General features: G+C 39.9%; 1 protein-coding gene across 5 annotated transcripts in view; it reads right to left on the bottom strand.

Moving 5' to 3' along the window:
* Window positions 1–208: 208 nt before the first annotated feature.
* Window positions 209–21,625, bottom strand: part of JPH1 (junctophilin 1) — an 87,292-nt gene continuing 65,875 nt past the window's right edge. Inside the window, exons 4-6 of one of the 5 annotated variants that reach the window (XM_084260752.1) lie at window positions 10,496–11,157; window positions 2,839–2,934; window positions 209–2,672 (exon numbers count right to left, since the gene is read on the bottom strand). In XM_084260752.1, coding sequence (XP_084116878.1) covers window positions 2,854–2,934; window positions 10,496–11,157 — 743 coding nt within the window. In that variant the 3' untranslated portion in view covers window positions 209–2,672; window positions 2,839–2,853. The other 4 variants (XM_084260753.1, XM_084260754.1, XM_084260755.1 and 1 more) reach the window with 4 other exon arrangements.

The following is a 21,625-nucleotide window of genomic DNA, read 5'->3' as shown; positions in this document are numbered from 1 at the left end:
ACTTCTTTCCCCCCGCCTTTTTTTTGCCCCCACTTTAAATTGTTTCCCAGAATCATTTTATTGAAAACAGTAACCCACAATGATTTCAAAGGGGCCAGGACTTCACCCATTTCCCTGCTTCACTCCTCATTGCTCAAGTTCTTAGAAAAATTCTTTCCAGAGAGAGAAAAGTAATTCAGAAACAAGAAAAAACTACTCTGAAACTGTCTTAATAATCAACTTATTTTTATTAGAGCAAATACAGTTGTGAAAACTGTACATGGTACATTTTGGGTTGAGAATTATAAATAGAGAAACTCATAGATAAAGAGTTCATTCTTTGACAGCAAGAAACTTTAAATAGACAAAATGACATTATTAAGTACGTTGGCAGGCTTCATTGTGCTGTCCAAAATGTAGTGTACAGTATAACAACCAATTATAAATAGCCTTTCATGTAAAATACAGCTGTGCACATTTTAGAAAAATACCAACAATTTGTTTGAGCTTTGTTTTAAAAAAGCTTATAAATCATACATATTTATAAATGGTACTAACATGCTTACTTAAATTTATAAACATTTTCATAAGCTTTGTTACCCATTATTTCCAGAGCATAAAGTATTTTAAATAAACATTTAATAGGAATTAAATAAGTCAGTTACAAAATTACCTCTCCACGTAAGGAGACAGAGGGTGATTTCACTGTTGGATGGAACATTTCGTCCATTACGTCAAGGCTTACACAGTAACTTTAAAAATTTTGTTCTTATTTTAAAAATCGCTTTTCCTAAATTTAAAACACAATTTTAACGTCTTTTTTTTTTTCTACTTCTTTTTTTTTTTTTCTTTTTTTTTTTTTCCTTAAATAAATATACAAGTTTTATTTTCATTTGCTCTCTTTCTGCTTTCTTCTTTATCCACACTGGTCAAAACACAGGATTCTCAACATACTTCTGTAAAAAACACCATGGTGTTACTGCCCTGCTCGGAGCCGCTTCGCTGCACAATATTCAGTCCACACCTACGCTACTTTAATACTCTGCATCAAATGATAGCTACTGCACTTCGTAAGAATGTCGCCCATTAAACCATGCAAACACTTAGAAAGTTTACAAACAGGTTCCAAAACTATATTGTATGAAAGGTTTTCTAATAGAGATAAAATAAACTATAATACAAGCCCTTTGCTTATTTTTTTTTGAAGCTTTAAATGAAAATACTTACTTGCCAAATGATCACACCACATATTTTCAGTAAATAAGCATGCTTTTGATTAATATAGGGTACAATAATTACAGTATAATGGCACATAAAAAGAAACATGATCACATCATTTGAACAAAGGGCTGTGAAACTACTTAAGACAAACTTCCCGAATGAAAAAAATTGAGGCTTTTTTAATGCTGAGGTAAAATTATAAATGGACTTTAAAGACACTGAAGGCATCAAATCAATAAACAATCGCCGAACGTTTCTAAACGCTCTACCTGAATGTATTCAACACAAATCTAGTATTTTAAAGTTATGATAATTTATTATGAGCATTAGCTAGCTTAACTGTCCTTGGCATTAATGTGCACTCAGACGAGACTTTATTTTAACCGCTGGCAAAATACCTCAGTGTTGAAACATAGTAATTCAACTCACCAATTACCACAGCACCAGAATTAAAAAAGAAAAAAAAGGAAAAGAAAGGAGAAAGAATGAAAAGAAAGAAAAGAAAAAAGAAAGTCAACATGCAAACCCTGCATCTCGTCTCTCTTGGTTTATCCTGATATTCCGCCTCCTGTTTAGAGTGTGCTGATATCAACTTAAGGGTTTTTTTATTCCTTTGTTACAAAACGTTTCGCTTGCTATTGGCATAAACGTTTGAGAGCTTTTAGGAAGATACCAACATCTCAAAATTTTGCAGTCATGGTGCAGAATTTGCTGAGCCTTACAGCGAAACGTTTAGGAAAATCTATTTAAGAATTATATCTTCGGATTTGAGAAAGAGATGGCTCTTTCTGCTTCTGCTGCCGGGCAGAACCCGCAGCTTTCTCCAGGTTGGACTAGACACTATGTTACGGCTATACATCAGGTTTCATAAACAACGAATGAACAGAATCATGCACAGGCAAATGAAATTCGATCTCCCAGAACACTGCAGGAGATGTTAAAAGCAGCAGGTAATGGAATAAGACTGGTGACTGATGCTGCTAACTATTTCTTCTAATGAGATAGGAGTGAACGCTGGAATCACTTCCACAGCAACAGAATCCTCTGACCACATTCCTCTGGCAGTCGTTTTCCCATCTCCCCACTAAAAACATCAGACGTAAAATAGTAAGGCAGCTGTTAGCTTCCATCAACAAAAAGTGCAGCTCCGTACATTTCCAGTTTAGTCACACTCTGCTGGGACAGATGGAGAAGCCAACGCACTTCACTGGCGAGGCTGCTTCAGCAGATTATTTTGTTTGTTTTCCAACATGGCTGCTTGCTTCAGCTTTCAGAGGACCCCAAGGCCACAAGCCATCAGCAGAGAAACTGAGCTGGGCCCCTGGCTGAATTTTCCAAGTTTCATCTCTCTTGCGTCCCATCCTAATTCCAAGCCTCCTTCCCTGTGTCTGAGTATGACAGGTGCCATTTAAAAGGCTGATGACACAACTGCAGAGAACTGTGGGCTAACACCACTAGTTGTCATGACTTCACTGAAGGGTCAAAACAGTTACATTATTAAATAACTATGTTGAATCACATTCAGGCATAGCTAAAATTAAAGTAGGGAGCGTTAAAAGTATGAAAAGAAATGAAATCTTTATCATGTCAGGTGGGGTGGATATGGTGATTCTTATAGGAAAACAAGACCTTTCTTACCTTTCCTAATTCCAGTCAAGTTAGAAAATGGACAAAAAGAATGGCTAAACCAATATTCAACAGCATTACCAGGGCGATCATGACTGAGTTAGGGGCCTGAAAGTAAAAGAAAGGTGTCAGAATTAATGCAATCCTCCGCACAGTGCACAGCAATGACCATGACCTGACTCTATCACTGTGACCTGGCTTGACCTTGCTCTGAAAGATTACCTAAGTACAGCAGTCAGGGGGTTTGCTCCTGAAACAGCCACAACCTGGCATTTTCAGGTGAGCCCAACACTGTCTGCGTGGAAACGAGCCAGATAAATACAAGTGAGAGTATATTATTATGGCGTTCTTAATCACACTGAGATTAAAATGTCTGACAAACATGAATGCATAAACAAGTGAAAACAAGCCCATCAGCACAAAAACCAGCATCACTTTCAAATAAAGCAAAGCACAGCAGCTGAAGTACTTGAGGAAAGCTGGAGCGCTGCTCTTCATCCTTACAGCAGGTTCCTTCCCTGCTTCCAGCCTACTTCAAAACAGAAAAAGGGTTTTGCATCACAGTATGTTGTGTGAAAATAATTCCCTTTTCTGAAAATCAAAAGGAAAAAAGTGTTTCCTTCCGCTGCTCTAACATACCTAGTGATGCTACCATTGCTGATAAAAAACAGTTTTACACCTGCAAAATGACAAACTTGCTTTGATTTACTCTGACATGTAGTGGCCATAAATCTTTATTTTATAGACTTGTTTAGTGAAGAAATGAAGTCCTTCTCCTCCTCACTAGAGCTAAACTTAGTTAGAAAACTTGATCACTGTATAATTTTAGTCTTCACGTGAAGCCAGAGAACAAAGTTTTTAATTCTTCTCGGCAGTTCTGGAAAAAGCTTTTCCAAACACAGGTGCCTTCTGATAAATAATTCAAATAAAGTCCTGAAGGAAGGGAATTCACAATTCTTCCATTCTCCTCTTAACATATTTGGTTTACTACAATATATTTTCACAGAGATTTGTTTATGCTTATATATTAAGGTTGACACATTTACTGTAAGTTGATACAGAAAAAACCTCTTCCTTCAGACAATATTTTCCTAAATCACAAGAAAGCCCATGAAAAAAATCTCTGCAGAAAACTATCTTCCGAGCTACAGAAGGATCACTGGCTTGCATAAGTAGCTATATAATTCATTAGAAATGACATAATTTTTTTCAGTTTCCACATGAGGCATGCCTTGCAGAAGCTCGTTCTGCTTCATGACGATGCTGACATTAGCTATTTAATTTCTGGAACACTGAGGTGTAATAACTTGCTATTATTAATTTACCGCAGCGGGGTAACTGGGAAACCATTGAATAGCACTTGTGTCATTATGGCATCACCTGCTCTCACCCTGAAAGAGTCTCACTAAACACTACCAGAACACGCCTTTACACAGCAGTTAAGAAGACTGCTAAGGTCCTGAACAAGTCACAGGATATGTCAGGTAATCCTGAAATCTCTGGGGAGCCTCAACCCCACCAGCACCTCTGCCCATAGCGGCCATGAAGTTCCCTTTGCACCCACTCAGAGGCTTCTGCTCACATGTGGAGGAACAAGGTGTTGGGAGTTCAAACCACTACTGGGACTATCAGGATGCTAATTCTATGTTACCACAGGGGTAACGGCGTTGGCAGCAGCATTCCCATTTTGCATAATGGCTCAATGTTGAAAATATTCACTAGGGAATTGAAACTAGGTTTAAGGTCACCTTGGTCAGGAGGATTTTGACTATCAAGTGCCCACTTACGAGGGAAGTAAGTTTCAGCCATCGGGTCACAGAACAGAAGTGGAATCATGTTCCTTCCTTTTTACTGGAAGTGAGCCCCGATGGGCCAAAGGGTATGAGACACTTGATGATAGAGAAGAGGCATAAAAGGAAAACATGACTCTGGGTATGGTCATGATTCTGACCATAGCAGCCCCACTATGGTAGTGTGTAACTCAAGGTTAATTGCTTCTTTCTCTTTCTGGCATGGTCAAAACTCTGCTAGTTTGGGAACTTCTGTGCTCTTCTGTTGTGATGGAAATTCAAGTTCCCACCAGGATTCCCACCAAATATATTTGGCAATTGTGAGATTTATGCACGAAAGCCATATTGAAAGGCTGTGAGAAATAAAACATGGTTTACTTGAAACAACGGCTACTCTGAGAATCTGTTTTGCTATCTTGGAATGTCTGTGTCAACAGCCTTAGAGCGAAGCTTCTCCTTTTGCAAAAAAACCCCACCCAGACTCTCCTGACAAACAAGAAGAGAACATAAATGCTAATGTTACATACCTGTCATCAGGAAGTGTTATTACACTATTCATTTCTAAGATTTGGATGCAGCATCTTCCTCTCTGGTAGTGAGGGTCTGGCACAGGTTGCCCAGAGAAGCTGTGGCTGCCCCTCTCTGGCAGTGTTCAAGGCCAGGTTGGATGGAGCTTTGGGCCTGGTCTAGTCAGGGGGTGTCTCTGCCTATGGCAGGGAGGGGATGGAATAGATGACCTTTAAGGGTCCCTTCTGACCAAAACCATTTTATGATTCTGTGGGACCAAACCAGGTCAATAGTTCCTTCATAGTCTGCAATCCCACGTAAATATTTTATACTTACACTGCACCAGGAATTGCATGGAACTGTGAGGAAATAGTTGTCTAATGCCATTAAAATTCACTGGGATTTGGCTGTCTAATGCTTTGCATATTTGAAAATCACATCTATGGTAATTAAGTTGATTTACTGCTGCTGGAGAATAGGTTAGATCTATTGAGCCAGGAACCTGTTCATTAGCTGAAATATATCCTGAAAGAAGCATCCCAATAGCTGCAAGATTGCTTTTGACTGAATGGCAAGTTGGGACTGCAGCTCAAACAGTACTCATACCATTAGTGCACAGTCTTACAGAATTAAGCTTGGTGGAAGGGAGGGGATTCTTTATGGATGATGCACCTGTCAATCAGGTTAGGCATAACAATCTCATCACAATAACTTAAGATAAAAGAGGCTAAAAATCTTGGGGGTTATAGTTCGAATCAAGAGATGTCATCTACAAAGAAAGAAGGGACACCTTACAAACTGGGTTGCTGATTTTATATGAAGATCAAAGAAAAATGTGTTATCTGTTTATGATAATGAGTCTATGCTTCAAACAAAGAGGTAAATCCCGTTTCCTTTAGCTTGCTATGTGCTTTTTGCTTCCTCTTCTCATAACTACATCCTTCAGTCCAAAGCAGAATTTCCTGATATATTAAAAATAATCAAACAATACATGTGGAGCACGTGGTTATTATGCAATAAACTACTACCTGCTTCTCAGATACCTATGAAATGAGCACTTAACGCTATAAGACAAATACCGTAAATAAGACTTTAGTGTCCTGAGAGGGCTTAAAATAGCAAAAGCCAAAATTAGTCTGAACAGTCCAAGAGTGACTAGAACAGGTGCACTGAAGAAGCTGTAGCAGAAAAACTCCAGTCCTGCTTAAAAACTGCCCTTTCCACTTCTAGTAAGTCAGACACTTACGTAGTTAAAAATATAACCATGGGATTAGTTTTCATTTGAGGAGGGAAGACAGTTATTTTCCTAAAATGTAGTGCCAGGAAGTATTAAGACTAGGCTTGTAATCCCATTGCATTAGGAATGTCCATTAAATTTAGCATAACGTTCTTGCTCGGAGGGGTTTTTAGGATCAAGCAAATGCTGATCTATTTTTTCTAACATCACGGAAGCTATATCCCTTCTGAACTGGATCTTGAGTGAACAAAGAGATGAGAGCTGGTGCACGCTGGGTAACACTCAGCAAAATGTAAAGATTTCAGATACAGGTAAAAACCAGGCTAAACGCTCTGCGTGGCTTAAAAATCCTTACCATGAAACTCAAGAAACGATGATGTAACAGAACACTTGTGCCTGGGCTTGTACCTGATCTAGGGTGACATGCCAGGCAAATCAAACCTGTATTCATGAACTATACTATGATGGTATCTTTTTTGCAATTCATTTCTACTTTTTACCCAAGTCCATGACAAAATAAATCAGCTCTTGTTCAAGGTGGGACAGGATCATGCAAGCTGACACTGGGGTTGGAGACTGCTAGGGACCAACTGGAAACAATGGTCAGTACTGGTTTGTGGTCAAGTGTCTCCACAGGTTTTATACTGGGGTAGATAGAAGACAGTTCAAAGCTGTCTGATGCTTAGTGAGAAGAGCATGTTTTACCTCTCACTAGTGTAAATGCCTGCAAACAGGCAGCTACTTTGGAGCAGCTGATGAACAGTGACTCTGTCACGGTGTTTTATGCATGTTTTCACCTTGATAAAAACCTGACAGAGAAACATGTTTTCTCATTCTCTTTTCATGAGTGTTTCTTTTCTCTTTGTATTTCTCAACAAATATATTTTTAAAACTTTATGGTGTACCAAAGGCAGAATTCCTTTCAAACCACAACAAAATAATTTGCCAGGGTAACTATAAAGCAATTGCAATTACTTCTTTAAAAGAACAAAAAACCAACTCTGAGGTCTCTCAACATTTGCAAGTGTTGGGTATGAAGAGAAGTACACTGATCTGACTTCTCATGAGTAACTGTGTGCTGCGTAACTCCAGCACACTATTCAGCTCAATCCAGGAGCACCCCAGACCAGGCTGCTGGTTTCCTGAAGTGGAAAGGTGATACTGAAAATTAAAAAGAAAATTCTCCAGGCAGTGTTAACAGTCATTCTCTATTACGTCTCTCCTTCAGCCTGCTAGGCCAGGAGGCTGCTCCTTTCTCCTTGAATTGTTTTAGGATTTTTATTTATTTCAGCATTTTAAAGAAATAAGCATGTAGGAAATTTATTCTGCAAAGGCAAATTCATACACACATATGGAAGACATATTTGGGAAAAAAACCCTCCATACATCTACATATATCTTAAAATGCCATTATATTACAAATGAGCTCCTAAACTGCACTTGCCTTCTTTGTGGAAATGCTGATAAAAAGGATAATGCAATTAGTGTGTTCCAAATGAAGCACAGGGACAGTTCCCAGATGACCTGTACTATCAGTAAACAAACAGTAACTAATGCACTATATCTCATCACTTTTCCACCTCTCCTGGTAACAGGCCTTCACTATCCTTATCAATGGGCTGCTGTATAAGTGCTCTTCTTAGTTTCTTAAGGTGAAATGTCCCTCGGCTCCAAAGTGTAAATTAATTTGGGTGGAATGTAAGAAAAACAAGGACTATTTCTAGCCACTTATTTTCACCCAAGCTGAACGCAGTAAAATCCCAATTCAGGCTAAAATTCTGTGCGTGCTCACTCAACATTCACAAGCCTGACAGCTTTGTGTTACCCTACATAGGAGTCATATCTGTGATATCTGAAAGGTTAAAGGGCTGATATCAGCTGTAATACAGATTTTCAGATTACAGAACCACTGTGAACATCTACTTTGATCCGCACGAAACAGAATAGAAGCTTCCTGCTGAACTGGAGGGTATCACTTTGGCAAAATGCTTGTTATTGAACTATTCACTGATGGCTCCGGAAACTCAGCATCTGAAAACTGATGTTATATTTAATTAATCTCATTAAAAGCAACTTAAAACAGGAATTTTATTTAAATCTTTCCAGCTGCTGGATCTTCTTATACATTTGCCTGTTAGCCTGGGAAACCGTTTTACAAAGTGTACTCACAGAAGGGGATTTAATGTGTCAGATTTTTTGCCTTGAATCAGTCATTTTAAGATATGTTTTAATCATTCCTGCAGCTCTTCATGGGACTTGCCCTTCAAGGTTGGTTTTGCTGGGGTTTTTTTCATTTTAAATCCCTGATTTATGGACACTGTATTTTATTCCAGAAGTGGTTGCACCAGTGCCAAAACCAGATAAAACAGACTCCCATGTACTCTTGCTTAATCTTTCCTGTTGATAAATCTAAGGATTATATTAACATATCTGAACAACAGCAGCAGACAGGGAGCTCATGCTCAGTTGCCTCTCTTGCTCCTGATCCACCAGCCTTTTCCAGTTCTGATCCTGCAGGGCCAGGTTCGATTAGGTGTCTTTCAGTATATATGAACCTATATTTTTCTATGCTGCACAAGGATAATTATAATTGCATCTTTCTTATTAGGTGATCTGGATAAATTTGTATTGGTGATCTGTTTTCTTCATTATTTTCCAATTTCCCGGTGCCTGTGACTTCTGTAAACTTTGTGGGCAACACTTTTATGTCCTATTCCATGTCATTACTAAGAATCTTAATAAAATAGAGCAGCTGAATTAATCCAAGAATGACCTATGCAGAATAGTTACTAAATTGGTGATGTTTTTTTCCCAATTAGGTTTTGAGAACCATCAGTCAGTTTAAAAAAAATATTTTAATGTGACATTTAGCCTTTGCATTACTTTGGTTTCTTTGTCAGAATAAATGACTGTGTAAGAGCAAATCAATTGACCTTTATGACTGAGGATATGTTTCCGCTGTCACACCTGAAGATGTCAAGCTTGTTTGACAAGGTGTTTCACAATGCATGTTGGTTGGAAATTCTCAGACCTCTTTATTTTTAAATTCTTTATTAATGAAGTCTAGTGTCAATTATTCCACTGTTTTGGCTGAGATCAGTGCTAGGCTATCTGAGTCTCATTAAATGGGTCATTCTGTTTATCCCATCTAAATAATGACACAGGGTTTTTTTTTTTCCCCTACTGGAGCACCAAAAATAATTCCATGAAACAATGCTTATTAGAAAAGAACCCAACATGATCTAGATCTCCTAATTTGTTAACTTTAGGATCTACAACTAACATTTTCCTGAGTTCTTCTTGGCCCAGAAATAATTTTACCGTCATCAGAGGTTCTGAATTTAATCTGGCTTTTTCTTCTAAAATGGAATAGAAAAGCTCTTAGTCATCTCTCCTTTTCTGCATAACTATTGATACTTCTATTATTTCTAAGCAATGAGTCTCAGCTTCACAGGGATGTGAATGTATAGTTTTAAATTTTCTTCCCCATTTCCTGATGAAAAAGAAAGCAGAATTTCTCACGTCACTGGAAAACGCAAGCATTGTTAGAAGGGTGCATTTAAAAACACTTTGCATTTTGATGCAAAATTGCCTGTTTTCAGAGCCTAAAATCAACACAGAGAAGAAAATGAAAATGGGAGATTGTTTGGGGTGGGTCAGAGCACAGGCCAGCATCCTGCCTCAACAGTGGTCAAGAGAAAACCTTTGGGGAAGAGAGTGAGTTTAACTCTGTACTGCCCAATTATCCACTGAAGTACAACAAACACTGCTTTGTGGGGAGTGTGTGGAAGATCCCTTTATATGTGTATTTGTAAGTAAGTATCTATGTGCACAGAAAATGCATATATATACGTACAGACATACAGGCTAACACATTTTTGTATTTATGGATGCAACAGGGATTTATGTATCAAAATTCTGTCAGTATCTGGCTATGAGTTATCCCTTTCCAGGATAATGTAAACAACTGGAATATCTGTTCCTTGCTCCCATCTGAAGTAGTGGGTTCTAGCTTTCAGGCCACATCCAGATGAAGCTTTGGTGTAAGTGAGCTTTGCCTGTCCTTAGTTAAAAAAAGCTCAGCACTAGGAAGCAAGAGGGCCCTGAAAGTGAAAATGTTTCTTGCAGTACTTACCGAACTGTTTTCTACTTCTTTTTCCACTGCTGAACGTGATTCATTATTAGCTGGGTTCTTTGGTGCAGCAAATTCTGGTTTCTTAATTTTTGTGTCAGGTTTGTTTTCTTTGGCATCTGGCTTACCCCCAGATCTAGCAGGACTCGGCTTCTGTGAGGGCGGTATCGGTGCAAGTGCCGACGGTGACGGGTTCGGGTACTCATCTTCTTCCCTGAGCTCCTGTGGAAGCACTGTTGGATTCATTTTTACATAATAACCATGGTAGTGACCATGCAGCTCCCCATTCTCTGTGCTGATGGGATTGTGATGGGCTGAAAACTTTGGCTGGTGTTTCACAGCTACTTCCTCCTTCACTGGTGCTTTTGAATATAAAGGCTTGTTAACTGTGGGTGTTATATTCTCAGCAGCTAAAAGCTTTTTTTCTTGACTGAGTCTTGCCCCAGAAGTGGAGCTTTGCCTTTTCAGTTGTTTTGAAGGAGAAGGCTCAGAAGAATGAGGAGGACTATGCCTTGGACTTGCTTCTGGGGTTCGAGGGGGTGTAGTACCTTTTCGATAAAAGTGAGGTGACTCTTTTGGGGTAGGTGGTTTTTCCTGAACTTTTTCTTCAGATTTATCTTTCACCTCCATTCCTTCTTGAAATTTTTGTTTGATATAATCAGGGCCTGAAAAACAATGCAACAGAAATGATTAAAACAAAAATAAGACTCCACAGTAAAACTATTGCATTGGGATGTTAGACTGGACTGTCTTGTTAAGATGGTCTAAATCGCTCAGTAGTTGAAGTTACTGTGTTTTGATAACTGTTGGGACTACTTATTGATTCGAAGACATCCTTTATGTCTCCAGCTTTACAAAGGCTCATGGGACACAAATCGTCTCTGAGCGAAGTCTGAGGGGCTGAAGACCTGCTTACCTTACAGACCTGTTATTCTGTCTTTTTCTGAGAGTGTGGCATGTTTAGAGGTATGTTTTGCTTAATTACTCTAATCTACTTACCTTTTACCCTCATGACCATAGCATCTGGGAAGTATTTAACAATCAGAGTGAAACATCTCCTCTGCCCTTATAATCTACAGGAAATAGGGTCCGAATCACCCTTTTTCCCCTTTTGTGTGCGTGTTAGCTTGTCTTATATAATGTGCCTTGAGCTCTCACACATCGGCTCTGTCCTCCTAATGACTACTTACCATATGAAGACCTAGGTTAACCACTCTAGTCCACAACACCATCCTGTTTAGAAGCTAAGACGACAAATTCTCTCACATTCACTAGGGAAACACTCAAAGAACAGCCAGTATGAAGAATATCCCCCAAACCCTAGCTAAACACCCATGTCGCTAGGGCTCACTCATCAAGGTGCGTTTCCATGCAGCTGTTTACACAGAGACAAGCCGGCCGAGGCGCTTTGCTGGGGTTTTGGTTGTCTGATTTAACAGTTCAGTGCTAAGACTTCAGCAAACAAAACCATTGTAAGTCTGTCCGTACTGTGTTTTGTGTTTTTATTCCTGAAGGCCACATCCCAGACTCCAGGATGAGGATCTGTAAGAAGTCAGAAGCTGGGGAGCTCTGTTAACAAAGAGCTGCAGTGATCTTTCTGTGCGTTTAGTAAAGGCTTCTGCCAAACACACCGTAATGTTTCTCCACTTCTGCCTTTGCTAGCACCACTACTTTCCTTTGATTTTTTTTTATCTTCTGCAAGCGAGGTTTATCTGCACTTTGTGTCACAGAGAAATTCTGCACACAGGGATGGTCTGCACACGTTTTTCTGCTTTTTAGTTCAGAAGCGGCTCTGGCTGTGTCAGGCAGATACAGTCTTTTTACAGATGCCAGAAGCGTATGCATCACTACACAGCGCTGAGATGAGAGGAAGGAAGGAAGAAAGAGCAGCATGAAGTTTTTGGAAGTTACTGAGTCATCTGGTAAGTAAGTATTGCCGAGATGGAGAATTACTTGGCATGCTATCTCCTCTGAGCAGTAGAATCACAATGTTTTTGGCACTCTGAAAACCAGGGGTGGAAATGGGGAGCTGCTGAGAAAGAAGGCTGGACGTAGACAAGTCAGGATTTGTTCTCAAATGACTTTGGAGGAGGAAGCTTTTAAGCCTGCACAGAGGACTAGAGGCTTGGTTCTTGGGGCTTTTTAGAATCTTCCTGGTAAAGGGAAAGGCAGCACAGCACAAATTAAAAGTTGCCATATCTAAAGTTACGGCTATGATCACCATTCATAAAATTATCCATCATGTAGGGGATTTCATCCCATTTTTGCTGAGATGCACAACATAATGCTGAAGTTTTTAAAATGCATAAACTCTGGTTTTCTTCTCTTTTCAGATGGCATATAATTAGGGATATAAAGGGAAAGGGATCAGTAAAGGAGTTTTGCCTAGTAATTAAGCCCAAGGCATGGAGTTGTCCAATAGCAATGATAATTTATTATGGATACTTCTACATTCATGTTAGCTTGCTCCATATGACTGCTTCCCAACTGGAATATCCTCTCTTCAGCCTTAAAATGTTGCTCAAATGGCACTTGCTCTGCTCCTGACCTACCTAGAAATTCACACCCTGTGACAAGTCTCCACTGCCCAACATACGTAAAAGTATGACTTTTCCCAATATCTGACAGCACTTGATGGACTGAAGTCACTTTCATAAGGAACACATCTGAGCCTCAGAAGTGTCATCCCTCTCCACTGTTTCCTATGATCAACTAAAAGCCTCCCAAGGCTGGCCAGAGGGACTCGTATTCTTCCCAAGACCTCCAAATTGTGTTGGGAGTTTCTCCTGAACAGAAGGGAGACCTGAGAGACTGGTGCAGTGAAAACCAAAAAACCTAAACCAAACCAAAAATGTCAATTTTAACTGCAGCTCTCCAAAGAAGTTAGCTGTCCACAGGTTAACAATGCCGTATTTTTCCTGGGTATTTGGCAATATTTGATGCTAAGTGACACTAAGCCCCACAGGAGAAGGCTGTAGCCATCTGTATCCAAGTACAGTCTGAGGGTGTCTGACCAGACATTCAGCAATTGCCTTAACATAGCACAGCAGCCTTCCCTCCCACACCCTAGTACATCACATATGGCTATTAGAGACACATCCCCTGCCTCCAGCCTTGCCAGGCGGGTCTTTCCAACACTCAAATTCTTGGCTCTGTGCTGAAGTTAGCTTTGGAGATTGTCCAAGGACTTTTTTTACGTCTGTTCACTGTATCCAGTACAATCAGCTTATGCACCTGTCTGAAACACTGACTCAAGCAGCAAGAACACAGCTCCTGCTCTCTTCTGAGGACTAAGAATAGTTGTTAGGACCTACGTTGCCCCCTTCATTAAAGGCATTATCTAACACTACAGACATAGGCAGAGTCCTTTTCCTTCAGGTGTAAGTGCACTCTACAGCATGAGTATAAAGGAACCAGGGCCAAGGGAACTTGTCACTAACACAAAAGGTGTCACTAACATCTGATCCTACAAGATTTCTCAGCTGCTTGATCTTAATGAGGAAGAGAGTATGATTTCAGGTAGGAAGAAGGCAAGGTGGGATTATCTGTCTAGGAAATAAACACGGAGTTGTGTTCTTCAGTAAGCAGCACAAGCTACCAGCAGATATATTCTGGTCTGGAAAGCAGACCCAAGAAATGTTTTCTAACCAAGTAAAGTTAAGCTTCCTTTGTGGATGAACCTGTGTTTTCTCATGGTGACATGCTGGCCTTGCCACCACCAGTTCAAAACTGACTCATCTTTGCTGGCTGAAGGTCAGCCACAGGTGGTTTTGGCTCACACAGCTGTTGTGATGGCAGCAGCTGGATGGCACCATCAAAGCGCCAGTTAGCCAGTATTTGGGGGGGAGTAGACTCTGAAAGCCAAAGGACTGTGTGGAAGTGTGGGATGGGTGCACATAAAGGATGATACTGTCTGCTGCTCTGCTTGAACCGCATTTCATTGATGGCTGCGAGGTGAGGGCAGCTTTGGTTTGGTTGCAGACACATGCATAGTTCTAAATCTAGAATTTCTTGTGGACTTCTTGTATAACAACATGTCCTTCCTCCTGGAAGAGCTCCAGTAAGTGATGTGACAGCATGGCCAGCCCTGTAAATGAGAAGACGAAGGGTGCCCTGGTTCTGCCGCAGCATTTTTAGAGAGGTGACAGCGCATGCTTTTCCCCCCATGGCCTAGTGAGGTGTATACACATTGGCAGCAGGGGGCTGGCTCAGGATTGTGGCTCAAGCAGTGCCTGAAAATGTCATCTCACAGGACAGTGTAAAAGCAGCTAAGAAGAGACTTTGTGTCTTATCAGGCTCAGGATGAAATCTGAAGCTTGAGAGGGACTGCAGAATGCTCCTGATGTTGTGAGGAAAAAGCGTGGATATATATTTATATATACAAGTTTCAGGTCATACTCCTGCCTACCCCATCAAACCACTTACACTGACTTTGGCCTCCTTGCAAAAGATAAAAGGTGAGGATATGGGAAAAGGGTGGGACTGAAGGAAGATGAGTTCAGAAGGTGCCAAAAGCAGGAGGATACCTTATTGAGGGATGGTGATCCTTCAAGGAGCAATTCAGAATTCCATAGTCAATATGCATAACTGAGTTACCTGCCATAAATCTCATTTCCACAATTTAATGGGTTTTTGCTTCATTTTAGTATAATGATTTCTATATTTGGAAAATTATTAAGTTAGTAGTTCTTTTAACTGGCAAAATGGACTTCTGTAGTAACATATTAACCTACTAAAAAAATGTTGATGTACTGTGGCAGGACTTCCAACCCAAAACGTCCTGATTCTACAATTCTTTGACTGCAAGCCAGTGCATTTTCAAAAGATCCAAAACCACTTCTGTAGTTCTCTGACACTATCAAGTAGTAGTTAGTAATTTAAATAATTGAAGTATACCATAATATCGATTACAACCAGTACTATGTAAACTAAAATATACCATATTCTAGTACATTTTAGTTCTGTATAGCAGTTTGCTTTAAGACTGAATCTACTGTATCCTACACTTTTGAAACTTTCTGTGTACTCCTGTACAACTTTGGACACGTTTTAACTCCTCACTTGGTCCATGTGTAAAAAAGCAATATGCAGTGGACACTTAGGTTTAAAAGCTTTTCTTTGAGCCAAAATTTAATGACAGGGAACATCCACAGGAAACATTTTCATAGTACTAGATACACTGCTTCTTAGAACGCTCTGAAAAACTCCACTGGAACTCCTCTAAAAACTCCACTCTCTGGGCGCAGCAAAAACATTTTGGGAGAGTAGCCAGACTCTTCTCAGTAGTGCCCACTGACAAGACAAGGGACAGTGAACACAAACTCAAACACAAGAAGTCCCATCTCCACATGAGGAAAAACTTCTTGACTCTGAGGGCGGCAAAGGTCTGGGAACAGGCTGCCCAGAGAGGTTGTGGAATCTCCTTCTCTGGAAATATTCAAGACCCAACTAGACGTAATCCTGTGCAAACTGACTGGACTAGATGATCTCCAGAGGCCCCTTCCAATCCCTGCCATTCTGTGATTCTGTTTCTCTGAGTTGAGCTTGAGACACTGTGCAATACAGATGACAGCCTCTCACCATGCTGTGACAGAGCATCTTAGTCGTGCAGCCTTGGACTCTGCATGACTGAAGTAGGTTCCTGTAAGATCCTATAGGTAAGCACAGGCTATATGACTCCAGCAGCTGTGTCACCTGGGTGACTCTGGTCCCCATAGTAGTATATACCCTGTACAAAATTGCTAATTTGGGAACTACTTGGCATTAGGAACGAGACAATGTTTCATTAGGTCATCATAACTTGCAAAACTGTATTTAAAATCTACAGGTTGATGTGTTCTTTATTGCAGAGACCAATTTTGTTCTTCAGACATGTCCTCTCTCTCATGGCAAACCCACATTCTTAATAGCATTTAGGCTCTTACTCTGCAATTTTACTGTAAAAAACCAACCAAACAAAAAAGACTGCTTCTGCTTACCAGAAAGAATCCCAGCTTTACCACTAACTTTATAAACATCTGATGATCTCTTCATACTTCTACATTTTTTGTCCCCACAGCCTTAATCATTCTTACAATTCAGAAAAAAAAAAGCATTTCACATTACAATTTTATTAGTCTTTTGAACACAAAACCAGATTGCAATGCCACTAATGCATGGTCTAGAACATTGTATTTACAGAATATAATATTTGAAGTACTGTTGATGCTAAAATGATGTAATTGAATTTCAAGGTATAGTAGAAGTAATTAGGTAAGCATACACACATTTCTGCTTTTTAAGCTACAGTACACATTATGGGATGTAACCTATCTTTAGTCCTACTTGAAGAGTTAACAAATATATAGGGTTATATAAGGAATAACCCAGGTAACAAATTACATTGCAATTTCATGATTACCAGAAAATAAATATTGCAATTCTAGACTTTGACAGTCTTGAGAGGTGGGCCTGTGTGAACCTCATGAATTTAAACAAGGCCAAGTGCAAGGTCCTGTACATGGGTTGGGCCAATCCCAAGCACAACTACAGGCTGGGTGGAGAATGTATTGAGAGCAGCCCTAAGGAGAAAGACTTGGGGGTGTTGATTGATGAAAAGCTCAACACGAGCTGGCAATGTGTGCTTGCAGCCCAGAATGTCAAGCAGACCCTGGGCTGCTTCAAAACCAGCATGACCAGCAAGTTGAGGGGGTTGATTTTGCCCCTCTTGTCTGCTCTTATGAGACCCCATATGGACTACTGCGTCCAGCTCTGGGGTCCCCAATAAAAGGACACACAGCTGTTGCAGTGAGTTCATGGGAGGGCCACAAAAATGATCAGAGGGCTGTAGCCTGTGAAGACAAGCTGACAGAGTCAGGCTTGTTCAGCCTGGAGAAGAGGAGGCTACTTGCTCAACGAGGACATTGCAGTCTATATGCGTATCTTCCAAGATTAAAGGCCCCTGTTTACCAGACTACTGAACATTTCTAAGAAAAAAAAAGAGAATTCCCACTCTGAAAATTTACAAGCTATAAGTACAAAACAAAAGACAGCAAAAAGGTTATACTATTAGTCCATTTTACAGATGAGCTAAACCAAAGGGAAATCATTATCCAAAGCACATGCTTCATGCAAATAATCTCTCTGAATTCAGTGGTCACTTGGCAATAAAGCACTGCCATGCTCAAAGCTTTGCTAAATCTTTGGTAAAGTGATAGCCTAAAGTTGCACAGGAAGGTTGGGATGGGGTGCAAGTCTGCTGAGTAATCGAAAGCCAAACATTGCACTTTCGCCATAAGTTTGTCACATATCTCCCTGGAGAAGCTGAGAACTGTCTCCTGAATAAGAATTCAAAGGTCAGGAGAAGGAAATAGTGAATGATGAGTAAGTTCCTTACTGCACGTTACATCCTAGTACAAATCCAGGGCACAATAGTGTTGCAGCAAAAGCGAAGTCTTTTGTGTTTAAAAGCACTGTACTAAAATAGAGAAGTAGTTCGGTGTCGGTACTACAGGTTGGTGTATAATGTTCGAGAAATAAGCCAGTGAAAACCATACAGTTATCTTCTGGTGTGATGAGTGGATTTCTAAAGCATCACTGTTGGCAACAATATTTATGTTCTCATAACAAGACTTATTTGCTACTCTGATGAACATTAATACAACTTGGAAAGCCTGGTGATCCATCAGAGGATCAATTAATACAGGATCTTTTTTTCCTGCAAGCATCCAAACTGTTCCCATGTTATGATTTTTCAGGATAGGACATCTATTTTGTAATAATTTCTTAGCATTCAGGACAGTAACTGTAGGTGAAGGAAATAATAAATATAATCACTTATAAGTCTGCTAAAAGAAGTGATTTGATGAGTCATTACAAAACTGCAAATAACTACATTCATTAAATTTTAGAAAGACAGGGTTTTTTAAAATTGCTTTATTGTGGAGATGTGTGTGTGGAGAGAACTATAATTAATGTCATTAGTACTTCCTCTGTTTTATTCTTATTTTTCTGAAGCTTATACTTGTAACAGGGAAAAAAAGCTTTTAACTGCTAGGCTGCTGGCTTGAATTCAGCCCAAATGAATAGAGGGGCTGTGCAATGTCATGTGTAAAATGTGTGGATGAACTCAGCGGAGCAGAGGTATGGTTATAGTTGTAGTAATGTTTGGCAGCCCTGTCTGCCAGCTTGGCAGACTGAACTGGGACTGAATGGGGCTGGAAATTAAAGATTTAGGATTCTAGCCATAGAGAAATTGATGGATATAACACAAGACTTAGGGGCTCTGAGAGATCATTTCTGCCTGACTTAGAAATGGTAATTTAAGAGGTTATCACCCCAGATGTCTGCAGTATCCTTGTGATGGATACAGTGTCCAGGCCATAGGACATGGAGTGGTGCAGCTGCTTCATGGCTGGGGCAATGTGCAGGAAAGTATGTAAGGTTTTGGCTCCCAGAGAGTAAGTGGGCACCTGACTTCATTGCCAAGTTGGAGATGGGATTTCCCTAGAAAGAAATGCTCTACTCCTAGTGATGCAAATATATGTTATTAAATAATTAATTCAAAATGACATATGTAGGCCCTGTTGCCCTGTTCTGGCTGGATCTAAAGTTGCTTATGCCAGATGGAATGGTAGCTCTCCTTAACTGTACTTGAGCATGCTTTACAGAAAAAAGTAATACTAAGGTTTAAAAATAAAGCATGTCACAAAAGAGAAAAAAGACCTAAAATGGATTGTTTGCATTGCCCGCTGAGATCTACAGGAAACCCAAGTCTGGTTCCCTGCTTTTACCTTTCAGCCACTGATGGCAACTGCATTTTGGTGAGGTATGATCAGCACTTTAAACACTAGCAAGCAGCTTCCCCAGCAGGGGATAAATCACAAATCTTGCCTGGATTAATTTTTAAATTCCATTTGGCTGCCTTACTTCCTTTTATCCCGGGACTTACTACCCTTAACATGAAATTACCAAGGCAAACTACAAGGTAAACATGAGTGAGAAGACTGCATGTTTTGCATAATCAAAATATACCCTGAAATATAACATTTAGTATTTGGGGTGATTTGTAATCTTTCGTGATTTGCTCTTACTGTCAAGTCCTCATTTTCTGCTCCTCCCCCCTTGAAAATACCTTCCTTTTGTTGAAATTTTCTCCAATTTCAGGTTTCTAGAGATACTCAATCTGGTAACATTGCTATTATCCTAAGTATGACTTCCTCCTGGTTGCCTTTCTTCTCCTGATGCACTGGAGGCAACACTGAAACTAACATGTGCCAACAGTTACTCACTAGATCCATGAACGTCATGGAGAATGATGCCTACATTTATTTATTTTATGGAGCAGTTGTGATTTGATCTGGCAGCCTGCTGTCCTTCAAACTGTATACTACTGACGTGGCCTAAAAATATAATAGAAGGACAGCACATAATGTGATATTATGTTATTGCCATAACCTGACAAAGGCACATCATCATTCAGTGATGTAAAAGTTAGACTACACAAATGCTTCCCCTAGGACTAACTTTAAAAGGTAGCATCACTGAATATGAGCAGGTTTTAATGTAGCCTTAAATGCAACGTTCCCTTCTTGCTAGGTAAAGATAAGTGCCTACAATAGGTAATCACCGGTAGAACTGCAACACTAATGACATCAAAAAAAGAAATGGACTCCCACCACACAATCCAAATCACATGCACCATTCCTAGCTGCAGGATGCAAAAACAGAGATGTCAGTGCAGTTCCTATCTGTACAAAACCCAGGCTGCCTCTTCTCTCCCTTACTATCAGTTTCTCCAAATGTGAAATTATTTCGACTTGTTCTATTATCACACCCGAATATAATACATAAACAGTATTTCTGTATTCTCCAATAAATAATAAAAAAATTAAGGGTAAAAGAATCCCTAAAATAGGATTTTCTTCCTCAAAAGGCATCTGAATGCATTGTTATGGAGTAGACATATACACACTGAAGGATCTGAAGGCAGGAAAGAACAGACTAATGAATCTCAAAAACTGCCTGCAGTCAGCACTAAGAACAATGTATTTCTTCTGAATGTAAATCTAACCTCTGCTCCACTTCTATGACGGCGTTAGTAGGTGACTAAAGTAGTTGTGACATTTGTAAAACAGGGCAAAAAAATTCATCATTGTATCTGCATAGTAGATTACAGTGTGCAGGCCCCTATACTTTTGGATTCGTTGCCATTAGAAAAGTCAAAGAGATTTATCCTACCTGATAGACAGCACTGTGAGTGCTGTGCAGCTCTAACACCTCACTGGGACGTCAGCTTACGGACATGGAAACTGCTCACGACCAGCAATCTTAATTAAGGCTTTCTTTACCTACCCTAACGCCCTGTTGATGAATGCTGACAGGACTTCAAAAAATATTTGACAAGATTATATGGTGTTGGCATATGCTCCTGTATGTAGGGCAGGATTCATTTTTCCAGGCTAGATAATATACACACATTGTATTTAATGTGAATGCTTCCGGCTAAATAACAAACGGACTATAATCCACTCGAATACTTCTCAGCCTGCAGGCTGCTTAACATGAGATAACTGAGAAGGGAAGTATTTAGCTTTTTCACAGAAAATCTAGAGCCGACATTACTCAGCCAAGCTGCACTGGGGTGTGAGAGAGACTGAAGCCAAGTGCCAGTATATGTTATACTGCTGCAGTTAAGAATGATACATGAACCTCTGATCACGGGAACCTTTTCTGAAAACTGAAAGAAAAATCCACTGGAAAATGTAGCAAATGTTAACTGCAGCAGTAGTGTTCTTTAACATCTGTCAATGTCTGTCAGAAAGGATGGACAGAAGTTAAAGGCTGTAATTCTGTTCTCATCACAATTCCATCTTCTCTGGAGAGATTAATTGTGTGTCTGTATACACATATGTATAGAAAGAGACTGTGGCATAATAGTTGCCTTTACCCAGTAAAATCACACTACTTTTTATTTCTCCCAGCATGTCCTCATCTTTCTTGTATGATGATATTCAAAGTTCTAACATGGTATTTCAACTTCAGTGTCACTAGGCTCATGCAGTGGTGAAGGGACCATTACCCTTCTTCTCCATGACATGCTGCTTCTGTTTATACATCCCGGAACAGCATTAGCTGCTTCTCCTGCCGTATCAC

Source organism: Gallinula chloropus (genome assembly GCF_964237585.1).
Source record: "Gallinula chloropus genome assembly, chromosome: 2".
In the NCBI taxonomy this organism is placed as follows: Eukaryota; Metazoa; Chordata; class Aves; order Gruiformes; family Rallidae; genus Gallinula; species Gallinula chloropus.
The sequence above is the reverse complement of the archived record's forward strand: the minus strand, read 5'-3'. Positions and strand labels throughout refer to the sequence as shown.